Source organism: Rutilus rutilus, assembly GCF_951802725.1.
Source record: "Rutilus rutilus genome assembly, chromosome: 19".
Classification (NCBI taxonomy): Eukaryota; Metazoa; Chordata; class Actinopteri; order Cypriniformes; family Leuciscidae; genus Rutilus; species Rutilus rutilus.
The window spans coordinates 20,572,065-20,588,160 of NC_140232.1; the positions used below are offsets into that span (position 1 = coordinate 20,572,065).

Consider the following 16,096-nt stretch of genomic DNA (forward strand, 5'->3'; position numbering starts at 1 on the left):
TTATTTCCCTGAGCTAATAAAGAGTTTTGAAGTTTACTCTTGTTTTTTTTTTATATACAATGGACATTATTGTGAATATGTATCAACAGGAGAACATCACTACAAATAAAAAAAGTGGAACCTGCACAGACTTAAGCTTCAAATACAACAGTTGATTTACAAAATAAAAGGTTCAGCAGTAACCATTTAGTCATTATGGTGCCATTTACTGAGTAGACATTACTTTGCATGATTTAAAATCTGAAAAAAATAAAGGTTACGAGAGACAGAGAATATGCCAGTCTTACATGATGGGTGTATGTTACAGAGGATCTTTGATGGAACATTAAAGACAAACAAGACTAAAGTCAATGTGAAAGCAGTGTGGCAGAAACATGCAACGGAGCTCAGTCAGTACTCAGGCTGACATTAAGACTCAGATTTACTGTGTGTGGGTTTTGGATTTGTTGCACAACAGACTGTGGATATCCTAAATGCATCACAAGTACCTGTAACAGACAGTCTGAACCACTATATCTGAAAACAATTCAAATGGTGTGTAAATATAAAAATCAAGACTTAATTTGGATGTCTTTGCCACAAAAGAGGGTTATCCATGGATTTATTTATTTTGTCTTTTTAGGTTATTAAACCATTTTAGTTTAGCAGACTGAGTCACTGTTAGAGAAAGATATGAAGAAAGCAGTTAAGACAGATTGCCATTCCAAACCCAGACACACAACCCGTCCCCTCCTCTCCCAACATCATCCTGTTACAGCCTGGATAGTCGACAGGACAGCAGGAAACCTCATCTCCCCAGGTTGTCAGTAGGCGGAGGAAGAGGAAGGAAGGAGGGGTTGGTGCCTGATTGGGGTTTGGAAATACAGTGAGTGAGGCATAACTTATCCACTGTTTTAAAACACAAAACCGTTTGCACAAGTATTGCAGCTGTAACAGTTCACAAAAAAAAAAAAAAAGGACAAAAGTCAAACCAATACAAACTCTTTGAGTGACTTGCGAGCGGGTAAATGAGAGAAAAGCAATAACTGCAGATAATTTAGATCCACGATTCCCTCAAGTTCTCATTTAAACCTCTTCCACAGCTGAGACCCATCGAAGTCCATTAATGACAGAAAGTTGAATGAAATTACATCCTCTTTTAAAGTTTTTTTTTTTCTTTTTTCTTTTTTTTTCATTTTTGGGAGACTTCTTCACACTGAGCGAACGGCATGTGGTGTTCTGAGAGCCGGCTCCGCAATTTAACAGAAGGAAAAGGAACCGGGGTGGTTCTAAGCGTTTTGCATCTCTTTGCCAATCTTGTAGCTGAGGATCTTGTTCCAGTCGATCTTGGTGCGGGTGACGGGCAGCTGTCTGCGGAGAGCTTTGAAGGTGGTGTCTGACATTGTCTGGTAGTTCTCACTGATAGCCGTCTGGAGGGAAGCATTTATTAGGGTTGTAAAGTCATATAAAATAATTACATGTACACATGTTGATCAGATCAACTTCTCACCTGGTAATCATTTTCAGCGTTTTCAATGATTTTTACAAATTCCTTGGCAGTCTGAGTTTCATTCTAGAGATAAAAAGGCAGGAATTTACTTTAAAACTACTTTGAAATCTTACACATTAACCAAACATAATTTTTTTTAACTTACAGTCACTTCAATGGACTCCTCCACTTCCTTATGGCTCACCAGTTGAACATTACCATCCTCGTAATAATGCACCTGTAGGAAACCAAATTATTTATCAAAAACTATTCACAGTCAAACTTTCTTCGCATCCCCACTATTCTAGTCTGTCAGGTCTCACCTGGATCTTCAATACTCCCACCACCTGAGCTGATGACTTACTAATGGTGAACTTCCACTCTGACCTGCACCGGCCATTCCTGACAAGAGAATAACAAGATAAGCTCATCAGAGAGTCGAGGGACAATCAGACCATTCTAGCTCCTGAATCTATTATTTACCAAAAGTGACTGATGATTGCTGCTGAAAATTGCCATTACATGAATAAATTAAAACATAAAATATACCAAAAGAGAAAACACATTTTAAAATTGTAATAATATTTCAAAATATTACGGTTTATACAGTATTTTTAATCAACTAAATGCAGCATTGGTAAGCAGAAGAGACTTTTCTGACTCCAAACATTTGAATTGTAGTGTAAATACATAAATAAAAAAGACATGAAATACTCTGATAAGAGTTTAAATTAATTTATCATGTGAGATGAAAGAGACTGTAAAGTAACATGAAACAGGTATGTAGTAAATCAGTTGCCACATTATATGACAATATTTAAACGCTTTGATTGAACAATAAGAATGAAGTATTCCAGAGAGTCACCTATAAGAAGATAAATTACTGAACATTACTCACCAAAAGTTTTTGGGCTCAAACTTATGACCCTCAATACAAGCAATGATTGTTTGCTGACCGTCAACAGTTTTCCCATACACCTGCAGCAGAAACATTAGAACACATGTGTCCAAAGGAGCATGATTTCACAAATAATGGCTGCAATGCATAAATGTGTATGTTACAGAAATCATATTATTTTGTTGAGATTCCCATGGGAAACATGTGTACCGTGCAGACTCCACTGGGATAGTGCTCTTTCACGTAAGAACTGAGCGCTTCATCACAGGCGTCTCTCCAAGACCGGAGGCCGGTCTCTCCCTCGTAAGACTGAGGATCGCTCGCTTCCTTTCGGAGGTGATCGAAACGGAATGAAACCCGCTTCCGTGGGTCGAAGAACCGTCCCTGACCCAGATCTCCATGCTCAGTGATCAGAACCTGCGGGAACAGGATGTGCCTTGCTCATCAGACAGAACTAATCAAACACAGAGCTCTACAGCCACTCTCACGCAGCAGCAAACACTCACAGTACAATGACCACACCTGCCCTAATCACACATACAAAGTACACACAGATCTCCAGAGAGCAGAGTTTATACCCAGCTTGAATAAATAATGTGTCAACAGTGTGCTCTCAATTCAAAACTAGCACAGAGTCTTAGGGCATGCACATTTACAAAACCTAAACTGAATCTGAGAGTTTGAACTGTAATCAAAACATGAACCTACCGACTCCTCACTACCGTCCAGTTTGACAGGTGTGAACTGATCCATATTATACTGAGCAAAGGCACTGTGAAACAGAGAAAGAGACAATGCAGCATGAATCCTCTTTATAATCACAAACTTTAAACTACACACAGATGCATCTGGACATACAATGGCAAAACTATGTGAACCCATTGAAATGAACTGGTTTTCTGCAGTAATTTGCCATAAAATGTGATCTGATCCTCATCATGTCTCACATCTTTATTGAACACACCCATTAAACATTCACAGTGCTGGAAGAAAAAGTAATTCCATAGACTTATTACTTCAACAAAAGCTAATTGGAGTCAGTAGGTTGCACACCTGGAGACCAATTAATGAAATGAGTTTGAAGGTGTGGTGTAGAGCTACTTTGATTGACAAGACACTCAAAGCAATCTCAAAGTGTTTATGCATCCATCAGTCATTTGCCAAAATATCCTACAGGATAATGTCAGGGTGGCTTCAATGTTTTTGTTTTATCATCTTAAGCACATTGTGTTTGTCTATTGTTGTGACTTAGATGAGGACCAGATACCAATTTATGGCAAATTACTGCAGAAAACCAGTTCATTCCAAGGGATCCGCGTACTTTTTCTTGCCACTATGACATGAGAGACACGGATCTGCAAAATAACTTACTGCGCTGCCCCTTCCCGAAGGAGGTTGTCATTGTTGAGGAGAAGTCGCACATCTACAAAAACAAAAAGATAAAAATCAAGCAAAAACCTAGTGTAATATAAAGCTGGTTTGAAATTTCGTTTTGGAACAGCCAACTAAACTCCAAGGCTCTTTTTACACATTCTGTGCAAATCAGTAAAAATTATCATAAGACTTTCCCCCCCGTGTTGTTTGATGTCAAGAATCAAATCTGTTATTGCTACAAGCTCAAGTTTGAGGGAGATATGTTGGGATTGTAGCTTCAGTTGGAGATAACAATCTTGAAATTCACAGGCTTGTAGTATAGTGTGTGCTGTAGTACAGTATAGAAACTGTACACTACCGTTTAAAAGTTTGGGGTCAATATTTTGTTACATACAATTTTTTTTTATTGTTTTTGAAAGTAGTCACTTATACTCACCAAGGCTGCATTTATTTGATCAAAAATACAGTACAATATTTTGACAAAATACAGTACTGCAGTACTATTTTAATATATTTTAAAATGTAATTTATTCCTGTGATGTAAAAGCTACATTTTTAGCAGTCATTACTCCAGTCTTCAGTGTCACATGATCCTTCAGAAATCATTCTAATATGCTGATTTGGTGCTTAAGAATAATTTCTTCTTATGTTAAAGACATGCTGCTTAATTTTTCTGTGTTAACCATGACACTTGTTCAGGATTCTATGATTTATTTGAAAGTTTAAAAGTTTTTGAAATAGAAATCTTTTGTAACATTTTAATGTTGCTTTTGATCAATAAAATGCATCCTTGCTGAACAAAAGTATTAATTTCATTCAAAAATCGTACTGACCCTAAACTTAGTAGTGTAAATGTGTGTGTTTGATTTTAGTATACATGTCGTAGTATGCAACAGGCCGCTTCAGTTCACATCAGCAAGTAGTAAAAGCATAATGAAAAACTAAAGTATGTGTTCATGGACTACCACTTTAGACCAATACTGTAACTGAAAAAGGTCCCAGAACAGAACAGCTTAAACTGACACTCACCATTGAAGACTTCATTGAATTCTCCAGGGGGAGCGTGGGTCACAAAGTTAGATGCGATGCGGACCTGCAGAAATAAAACATAATAAATTACGAGCGGGCACATATTTGCCTTACTGAAACACGGTGGCTTCAGCAATACTGAATCACAGCCAGTTTCTAGCGGGTGACTCCAGAGCTCAAATTACAACATACATAAACCCTGTAACACTTCAATAACACACACTGCTGAGATCTCAACAATACACATATTCCAAAAAAGCACAACTTACCACTTAAACAATGTTAATACTTCAAAACCACAGTAACAAATGTACATAAACATCTCACTCTAACCTAACTTCACATAATCTCAAACTTAGCTTAAATGTCTATGTGTTTCAGATCAGGACAATTATACATCAGATCTGTTGTGTGCTATTAAAATGATAGTTCACTAAAATACAATATTTTGAAGAATGCCCTTTAAACTGTTTTTGTCCATATAATAAGTCAATGATTGGGCTGATGATTTGGAGGCAAAAAAAAAAAAAAAAAAAAAACAATTGCACTTTTCTGATAAATATTGCAATAGTAAATTAAAATGTGATTTTTAAAAAAGCTGCACAATTTGGCCCAAAATTGTGTGATTATCAATATGACTATATTATATTATATATAATATAGTAATAATAATAATTATTATTATTAAAACAAACAAAATAAACATTACTATTGTAATATTTCCCTATTTTACATCATTAGACACCATTGACTTTCATTGTATTGACAAAAAAAAAAAAAAAAAAAAAATTAAAATTGTTGTTGTGATCCAAAGAAGAAAAGTCAAACAGGTTTGGAGAGACATATTGAGATTAAAATATGATCACTTTCATTTTTGGGTAAACTTTGTCTCTTAAAATTGTTTTGAAACCATATTCATTCACATAACCAGAACTAACAGTGCAGTTTTCTGACTGCATTTAAAGAAGAGAAGGGAAAGAGGTTAACATAAAGGGAAGCACCTGGTAATCTTTCTAATTACCATCTCATGTGGTCTGGCTGGGGAAGTCAGCTGAGCCTGGAACTCAAAGCTTTGACAGTATACAGAAAATGACCACATGTATTAAAGGGGAAGAAAATGTGGCGGTTAAATGACAGAGACAGAACGGGAAAAAAAAAGTCCACGAATAAAATCAGTCACCACTGGCCTGCACCATATGAAACTCACAACTACTGTCAAAGTGACAGAACATAACAGCCTCGGTCACCATTCACTTTTAATAAATGGAAAAAGACGCGATTAAAAGTGAACTGTGACCGAGACTAGCATTCTCCTAACATCTCATTTTGTGTTTTACTGCAGAAACATCACAGTGCATCAATGATGAAAAAACTGATATAAATGATCGACTATCCACTCAAACCCGCAGAGATTGCAGACTTCCACCTACAAACACACCCGTTCTTGCGGTCGTAACTTCATCCGGCCGATGTTTTCGGCTCAGATGGCTGTCGTGTCAGGAGGATCTGGCATCTGCTGTCCCACACATGTGTAACTCTACCGGAGCACGGCCCGTTAAAGCCCATCGGCTCGGTTCGGAGTGGGTGGATCTGCTGACATCTATTTCTGAACTCACTCTGACAGCTAACAGGCTAACAGCTGACGCTCACAACACTTCCACTGAAAACAACACGGCCATTTTGACTCTAACGTACAGCCCGAGAGGTGTTAAAATTCAGTTTGTTTGTTCGGTGTATCGCTTTTATTAAGTCAGGTCTCTGTGTTTTACGGGAGTGCAAAGCTGCGATTTCACTTCCTCACAAATTAGCACATAGCTAACCGGCTAGACTACCTCGCGCTTCTTCCGGGAAGCAGCCATTCAGCCCTCTGCAAGCGGAGGGCTTTAATATAAGGACATACGAGCGCATGTATTTCAGTGTTTTGTGAAAGGTAACTTATTGTTTATTTTTACCTTCTCCTCGTCTGAAAGCGGCTCCTCAAAGTCGGTCATCTTGGCTGTGGCGGAGCCTCACGCCGCGACGCATGCTGGGTAGCGCGCGCTGTCACGCTCGTGACCATAATAGGGCAAAACGAAGTGCGAGCCACCGCCTCGCGCAGCTCCTGCTCTCCCCTCCCGCCTCCGGTCTGACAGTCGACTCGAAGAGAGGATATAAGGAAGATTTAAAGTTGCACTTTATTAATGGGGTCCGGGATTGATTCATTCAAATCGATGACTCGAATCTTTTGAATCAGTTTGTTAAAAAAAAACATTCACTGATTAATTTAGTGGTCCTTCTGCATGTTACAATGTTAAGCCTGTAGGTGGCGACATGTGAGCATGTTCTGTCACTGAATCATTCACTCAACCGATTCTTTAAAGTCACATGAAAAATTGACAGTTCTTATTTTTTTATGGAATATTGCTAGACTGGGTAAACCCAGCCCGATCTGCCGGGGATTTGATTTTGCCCTGCAGCTCAGGCTGGAAACCTGTACATTCTTCTATCCTGCTTCCGTTACAAATTTGCGGGGGACAAATCACAAACTGGATTATCCACCTGGCACGCTATTGGCGGGTTTAATCCAATCCAATCCAATCCAATCCTTTTAACCTCTCGACGATGCTCAATGGCTTCTTTAGCAACAAATAGTACTTTAGTACTTTAGTCAAACAAATAGCTCAAGTGGATGTAAATACCACTCACTTTCATGTTTTTTTAGTTTTTTTTTCACATCCTGCAAAAATCGCTTGATGCCATTGCTGCTTCTGCAGTCCGCTGATCAATGCTACAAACCAGTACGTTTGATCCAACACATGAGATCACAACAATAGCAAATCACAACAATCCAATAAATTCCCAATGGACAAAATCAAGTTGTGCCCTACATTGCTTGTTTTTTGAGAAGCCGTTTCACTACATCAAAATAGGAAAAGAAAAGGCTGGAACTTCCGTTTCATGCTTACTTTAAACAACACCAAATTGATTGAAAGAACTTGTGTAAAAAAACAAATAATACATTTTATTATATAATAACAATAAAAAGCTGCATGCCATACTCCATAATTGCATGGCATCTACTGTCTGAAATATAAATTACTTGAGCTTTATAATATCCCAGGTATCCAATTTTAATTTCCATTCAATTTTTATTTTTAAAGTATTAATTTGCAAATTGGTCAAAGCATATACAAATACACACACAAGTTGAAAAAATACATGGTTAAGCAGGTACACACAGAGACATTATAATAATCCTCCAGTAAAGTTAATAAAAAATAGTATTACAATAAAATAAATTGAACGTTCAGATTCAATTCTTCTGCTGTCCTGCAGACAGCAGTGTTTATCTAACATTTGAACTGCTGTTCAATGTAAAAAAAAAAAGAAGAAAAAAAACTTTATTGACCAGCAGATGGCGCCAACACTGTGGGAAGCGCCTTCACAACTAAAACCATAGTGGTGAAATCACTGCAGGCCAACAACATGCACATCTGGGGCCTGTTTTATTCTCAAGAAGATATTTGACAGAGTAGGCCTACCTACTCACAATTCACTAATTCAAAAGGAGATAAAGAGTTCAAGTTCTGATAAATAGGGAAAGAGGACTTTTCTATTAACTTTTTCACCTGCTGAAGTAACTGCACAATACATGCACATTTTTGTAAGTGGTTTTAGAGTGTATGCCAAAAACATAAATGCAATGAACATATAAATGTAAACAAGGCATTCTGAAAGTCGATCTCAGAAAGAGGATGATCCATCGGACTTCATTTTAACGTCCTGGAACTAATGCGCTTGCCTGGAGAGAGCTGCTAGAGAGCCTTTACGCCCCTATTTTCCCCTTTCTCTCTCTGCTCCTCTTCTCCCATCTCCTCTGTCATGTCCTGTTGTTGAAACCACAGATTCTGGTGAACTCCTTATTTTCCAGAGGCTGGATGCAAAAAGGTTTATCTCATACCTAAGCTACATATAGCACTATGAAGGGCCTCAATATTTCAACCTTACAGATTAAATATGATTCTTAACAGAGCAGAATTAAACAAAGCAAAGGCAAACATATCGTTCAGATTTACAAATTCTTTCCACAACCTTTCAAACAGCTTTCAGGCATTGACGTATGACATCTGAACAGGAAAAAAAGAGTGAAAAGATACAGAGAGGAATATTTTCTTATAGAGAGGGCATTCCCATAAAGATTACAGTTGAAGACTGCAAAACTGGAACAAATGTGTGTGTGTGTGTGTGTGTGTGTGTGTTTACTTGTACAGTTATCTTTGTGAGGACCAGTTTGAGTTTTAGACCTTCAGAGTGAGGACAACTTTTGGCCGGTCCTCATGTTCTGACACCCCTTTAAAGGGCTGTTTGAGAGTTAATTCTTCGATATGAGGTTAAGATTAGAATTAGATTAAGGTTAAGGTTAGGGTTAGGATTAGGCATTTCGTTGTGATGGCTAAGGTTAGGGAAAGAGGCTAGGGATTGCATTATATCAATGAACGTCCTCACAAAGACTCATGCAAGTGTGTGTGTGTGTGTGTGTGTGTGTGTGTGTGTGTGTGTGTGTGTGTGTGTGTGTGTGTGTGTGTGTGTGTGTGTGTGTGTGTGTGTGTGTGTGTGTGTGTGTGTGTGTGTGTGAACTCTTTAAAGCCTTATCATCACAACACAGCAAAATAGGGGTAGTGAGGGATGAGAGAAGTGAGAGAGAAAGTCATCCATCACTAATGTGTCATCTCTTTGATCATAACCAACATTAGTGTCTATTGGTTTATATTTCTTGTGTTCGTCTCCCTTGCACTGAACTTTGCAGTTAAAATCCTTGTATGTGCGTGTGTGGTGAGGAAGTGAGGTGTGTTCCCACGACCTGTGCGTGTAGTAACCTTACCTCCCTTTGATCCTGCTTTGCCCTGATAGATTCTGCCTCACACACACACACATACTTGGAAAGCCACTGATGTGATGTGACAGTTGTTAAGGCCTCCCGCTTTGATGTGGAGGGATATGTGGAGGTATTATCCCTTTTGTGATCCAATCAAACACAGAGACTTCTTCCAAACCACACGCATGTGCTGTAACTGAGAAGCTTTTGTTACTTCACAGCAGAGGACACAGTGGATTTCGGTGCCATTATTATTGGTAAAAATTATGACTATTTTCAAGCAGGTTTCCTTTGTCTGTTTTGACGACCAATTAAGGACAAGGGCAGTGTCCCTTGTACTCAATTGGTCGTCAAAACAGACAAACCCCACCACAAAATCACACAATTGGTTGAGCCACTGTGTTCCATGTCAGACTGCTTAAACAAACAACTTGCAAGTGCCAAAGATGCATTTAAACTCTTGAGGGAAATCTGTAAATGGCTTGCATATAAATCTGGATGGGAGAAAGTAGTGCTTAGTGTGACCAACTTTTTTCCCCCACATTATTGCCAAAAGAATGCACTAACAGCTTGGGCAGAAATAATACACAAAAATATAGACACTGAATCATACATAAAAAATAAAATAAAACTAGCATAATATAATATAATATAATATAATATAATATAATATAATATAATATAATATAATATAATATAATATAATATAATATAATATAATATAATATAATATAATAAATACAAATACAAATACAATACATTACAATATAATATAATATAATATAATATAATATAAATATAATATAATATAATGCAATATAATATAATATAATATAATATAATATAATATAATATAATATAATATAATATAATATAATATAATATAATATAATATAATATAATATAATATAATATAATTAGGGCTGTCAAACGATTAATCGCGATTAATCGCATCCAAAAAAAAAGTTTGTTTTTACATAATACATGTGTGTGTACGGTGTATAATTATTTTCTATATATAAATACACACACATGCATGTATATATTTAAGAAATATTTGCATGTATATACTGTGTATATATATTTATATTATATATAAATTATATTATATATAAATATTTTATATATAAATAACACATTTTCTTAAATATATATATGCATGTGTGTGTATTTATATATAGAAAATAATTATACTCCGTACACAGACATAAATTATGTAAACACAAACTTTTATTTTGGATGCGATTAATCGCGATTAATCGTTTGACAGCCCTAAATATAATATAATATAATATAATATAATATAATATAATATAATATAATATAATATAATATAATATAATATAATATAATATAATATAATATAATATAATATAATATAATATAATATAATGTGTTTCGGTTACACTTTATTTTAAGGTGTCATTGTTACAGTGTAATTTTTCAGTGTATCTTTTATATATTTAAGTACTGAGTAATATTAAGCAGCTACATGTAGGGTAGGATTAGGATTTGACTGAGGGCATGTAATTATGCATAATTTACTGTTATTACTATGTAACATATGTAACAAGGACACTGTAAAATAAAGTGTCACCTGTGTTTCTCATTGTTCCATTGCCCGAAGTGTTTTATTTCATATTCTCTCACATGCATTTTTGCATTGTATGATTTATTTGACTTTTTTTAGCCTATGCAGTAGTGCTGATGTGAAGCCAACTAGATATATCTTTTTGTCTCGCTGTACTTCTCTCTGTAGAGACATTGAGGTGACATAAAGCTGGTCCCACCAACACAGATTGCACCAACAAGATGCTGTCAAGGGCCTCTGCTTTGCCAGAAGGGTTTACCTTCTATTTTATTAAACATCTCAAACCAAGAATGGCAGCTCATGCATTTGAGACACAAAAACAAAGGCAAAGAGTCCATGGAGACCTCCAGTTATCCAGATGGAGTGTTCTGTGCCTTAGCGGATCAAACACAGCTTATACAAGATCTTTTTGTGGAATGAAATGTGGTCGTGGCTTTAAATGTGATGGGAATAACTGCTATATCAACCGATTGCTGTGTCACAACCAATCAGACTGATTCATCTCCACAGAGGAATTCTGGTTACGACTGAAAAGAGTCTTTAGCACTAACAAACACACACAGTGAGGACAGTGAAAAATCCCTCACGCAGAGGCTATCATTCCACTAAACCCAGACAGCAACACAGAGACAGAGGAGGGGGACAGAAGGTCAGGTTTGTTTGACGGTAAAGCATCACAACACCCTGCAGCGTTTGTTTTTGCTGCTGGTGTTTAAGGGGAGAAGAGTGCTATCAGCACGTTCAGGTGTGTGTCGGGATGTTTGTGTATGTGCGTGTGTGTGTGTGTGTGGTAGGTGGTGATGGTGTTTTGAGTAAACTCCAGGGAAAACTCTTGTAAAGTTAAAGTGATTCATTAGTGGTATCTGACTTTTTTTGGTCACTTTATGACACTTTATGTAATCTTCACGTAATACAGAAAAACTGAGAATCTTCTAAAGAAATCAAAGCATCTTTCAAAGACCTTTATGAGACATGAAAACTGATTACCTGAATGGCAATAACATTAGATTTGTATTTCAGTATGTATGAGGAATAGAAGATCCGTATGAAGAATAGAAGGGCCCCAAAGTGTGCCAAGAAAATATTCCCCACACCATTACACCGCCAGCACCAGTTGATACTAGGCAGGATGGATCCGTGCTTTCACGTTGTTTACGCCAAATTCTGACTCTACCATCAGAATGTCCTAGCAGAAATTGAGACTAGGCAACGTTTTTTCCACATCTTCTATTGTCCGATTTTGGTGAGCCTGTTCGAACTGTAGCATCAGCTGACAGGAGTGTCACCCGGTGTGGTGTTCTGCTGCTGTAGATCTTCTTCTTCAAGGTTCAACGTGTTGTATGTTGTTCAGAGATGCTCTTCTGCAGACCTTGCTGTAACGAGTGGTTATTTGAGATACTGTTGCCTTCCTATCAGCTCGAACCAGTCTGGCCATTCTCATCTGACCTCTGGCATCAACAAGGCATTTTCTCCCACAGAACATAACCAAAATATTTCCAAAATATTGAATAGTTTCAGTTTTAGTTAACAGCAACAACACTGGTCTTCACTGAGCAAATGTGCTGTTCTCTCTCACACATTTTGTCTCTTTCTTATGCAATGTATCTTGTAAAAAAAAACTGGACGTACTGGCTGCTGAAAAAGTGTAACAAAGCTAGAAAAAAGGAAACCCTTAAATCTCTTTCTCTAAAAGCACTGGGAAAGATACAGATGAATGAATCGAGGGGAAAAACTGAAAAACAAGACTCTTTTATTGCTCAGAGTTTCTTCTTTCAGTGCTCGAGTGGCTTTAGTACGTTCTCAGGTATTTTAAATATCAACTTCGCCTCAGATGTTTTTCCTAGAAGAGCAATAAAGAACAAAAACAAATGAGTCAATTGTTGACTTGGTCTTAGAAGAATTTGTGAGAAAGTTTGGTTTCATTCTGGGACTTTTCATTTTCAAACTTTGGTCTCTTGGTGAATCCGAGCACAGTGTTAGACTTTGTAGAGACCTGAGATTATTAAGGCCTCCATTTGCTCTCCATTTAATCTCATTGCTTTATCTGAGAAACAACTGTAAAATAAAAAATATGCCCGATTGACCTGTGGGGGTCAAGAGGGAGAAAGAGAGAGTGAGAACGATTATCGTCAGTGAGATGTCGTGATATTGCAGATGAACATCTCTGTGATGTGATGTGCTGTTGCTCTAGTCGAGTGGGAATGTGTTTATTGAAATGTTTACTGAGACTTTCAAACATGCACAAACATCTCTCTCTCTCTCTCTCTCTCCCTTCTCTCTCTAACTTGCACTATTTAGAAAAAAAAGTCTTGCAATGGCTTCACAGACATAAAAGTAGGTCTCCACACCTGTGTCAGAGATGTACAGGTGTTTTAATCTCATTCTCTTCACATCTCCGTCAGTCATCCGCCACACTCTGTCTCTTTCTTGCCCTCCCCACACATGCCATCTCTCTCTAACAGCTGTAGATGGGCAGAATATATGGCTATGTAAACACATTAGGAGTCTGTTTATGGCTGAGTAAACCCCTACAGTTTAAACACTTTTGAGAAATGTGATTTGAGAGTCAAAGTGAAGTGCTGTGAGAGGGAGCGCCGTTAAGGTGTCCCTGGCATGCCTGTTTATTTTGGTTGGAGTGTCCTTGCCATCAAGGGTGAGGGGGGGGTTCGATGATGTCAGCTCTGAGACGAGGAAGAGAGAAATGTCAAACAAACCAAGGAGCAAAAAAGAACTCAGCTGTTACAATGTGTGTAAGGGTGTGTTTGTTTGTGTACGTGTTTTGTGCGCACATTGGTTTGTTAGTAATGTGTTGGGAATCTAGGAATTGAAAAATCCTGGTTTTGATCCGACAATCCGATGTTCCTTAACGATTCCATTGCATTCATTTTGAGGAAGAAAGAAAGGACATTTTTTATGGTAAAGTTCTCTCAACAACCTGTTTTCAAATGACATGGTCATTTTCAGGGGTAGATAGAAATTGTTTTTACTTTGAGTATTTTTATATTGGAAAACTTATTTTACTGCATTCTAAAGCATAATATAATTTAATTTGTTTCATTTTATAAAAAAAAAATTGTTCCTCAATATTACAAATGAAGAAATCGAGACTCTGAGCCAGCAAACAGAAAAGTGCTATAAGAATGGTTTGCTTACATTCACATTGTCACACACACACAGAAGGGAACAGACAGATGGTAAGGTGAAATGGTTCAAGTAAAAGCAGAGTGATGGGACAGCAGCGAGAACCAGACGATGGTGGATCTGGATGACGGACAGGAGACAGACAGGACACAGGACAATCTCAAGTGAGTGTTCAGGTAAGGAGTCTGACTGTTTACATAGCAGTAACATTGACGAGACCAGACACTGATGTGAGGATGATGCAGGTTGATATAGGCTGTGTTGATGAGGGATTGCAGGTGCAGGGAATCAGTATCTGGTGATGATCAGCAGCAGGTGTGGTGATGGCTGACTGAGTGCAGGTGGGGACCAGAAGGGATGCTGGGAAGTGTAGTGCAGATAGGTTACAGAGTTGGTGACTGAGCTGGTGACTGTAGGCGCGTTTCCATTACAGATTTGCGCAAAACTTTTGAGATTTTTTTAAATATCAATAAAAACCTATTGCGAAATGACGGCGTTTCCATTAACCGATGTTATGCGACTTCAGAGTAATTTTTCCTCTCTCGATAAGTCATTCCAAAGATCATGGCAACGGACGTTGGTACCACGTACCATGGCAACAGACGTGGTACCGCACTAGACATTATTATTATTAATAGAAGGAAACATAGGCTTGTTATCCAAGCATTAATGGCAAGGCAAGACCCTTACTTGCAGCACATATGAGGTGTTTCTGGGTGTTTCTCACTCATTTCTGCTCCGAGGTCTTGATTGTGGCACCTCTATGAGGTTTAGAATCCAGTATTTCTGTAACTCTTTTGTCTTTTATGAATTTAACAAAGAACTCTGTCTCATATTCTGTCCAAACACACCACACCTTCTAAGTCAGGTGACCTGTAAATGCGCAAAAACTGTTTCCATTGCAGTTTTGCGAAATATTCCTTTTTCGAATTGCCTGAAAAACCACCTCATGCGAGCGTGGAAACTTTTTTGCGATAAATGGGAGTTTTTGCGAAATTGACGTGTTTCCATTGAGCGTATTTCCAATTTTCAATTTGCGCAATTTGAAGGGTAATGGAAACGCGGCTTGTGACACCCATTAAGTCAATTAAGTTATTTCTGAATGTTCTTTGATCGTTCAAACCATCCAGTTTTTTTAATGTTTAATTTTAATTTTAATTTTTTGTAATGTTTAAATTGAACATTAACATTCCATTTGATCATTTTGCAAACTTTATGGGATCATTACTTTTAAATGTTTTCTGAACGATCTGAAATGTGTTCAGACCGGGGAGTGTTGTAACACTGTCAGTTTGACAAGTCAGAAAAGAGTTGTGGTGACGTCATCAATATCATACACTTGCATCACCTTTTTGAGCTTACAGGAGAAGTGGCATGTGACTTTGAGCAACACTAGATTTTATGACCAAAAAATTATACTTTTTTTTTTTCCAAGGAAAGTAATTTTTTTTAGCAAGTATCTATTGTATCTGTATCTATTTTTGCATAGCAAAGATAATTGTTTGACTTGCATAATCTAAAGCTATTTCTCTAGTTTAATTTGATGCTTTGCATTCATACTAACTTTAAACCCACATGCTAAGTTATGACTGTTTTGGGTGGGGATAGTTGTAACAGTTCATTAAAAATGTTTAATGTTAAAGTGCTCATTGAGGGATTTATGTGGTAAATATGTTTCATTCATAATTTATGCGCATGTCTTCTTATCGGATTAAAACATTATCCACCTCAACTGAGCAC

The 16,096-nt window shown here is 37.3% G+C and overlaps 1 protein-coding gene across 1 annotated transcript; it reads right to left on the reverse strand.

Annotated features, from left to right (window-relative positions):
• Window positions 1-185: 185 nt before the first annotated feature.
• capza1b (capping actin protein of muscle Z-line subunit alpha 1b) lies at window positions 186-7,067 on the reverse strand. The gene is made up of 10 exons (XM_084389416.1): window positions 6,722-7,067; window positions 4,770-4,833; window positions 3,738-3,789; window positions 3,075-3,138; window positions 2,577-2,783; window positions 2,367-2,446; window positions 1,792-1,870; window positions 1,635-1,706; window positions 1,490-1,552; window positions 186-1,409 (listed from the first exon to the last, which is right to left on the reverse strand). Exons 1-10 carry the CDS (start codon window positions 6,758-6,760, stop codon window positions 1,269-1,271), a joined length of 861 nt encoding a protein of 286 aa, XP_084245542.1. The 5' UTR covers window positions 6,761-7,067; the 3' UTR covers window positions 186-1,268.
• Between the last annotated feature and the right edge of the window lie 9,029 nt (window positions 7,068-16,096).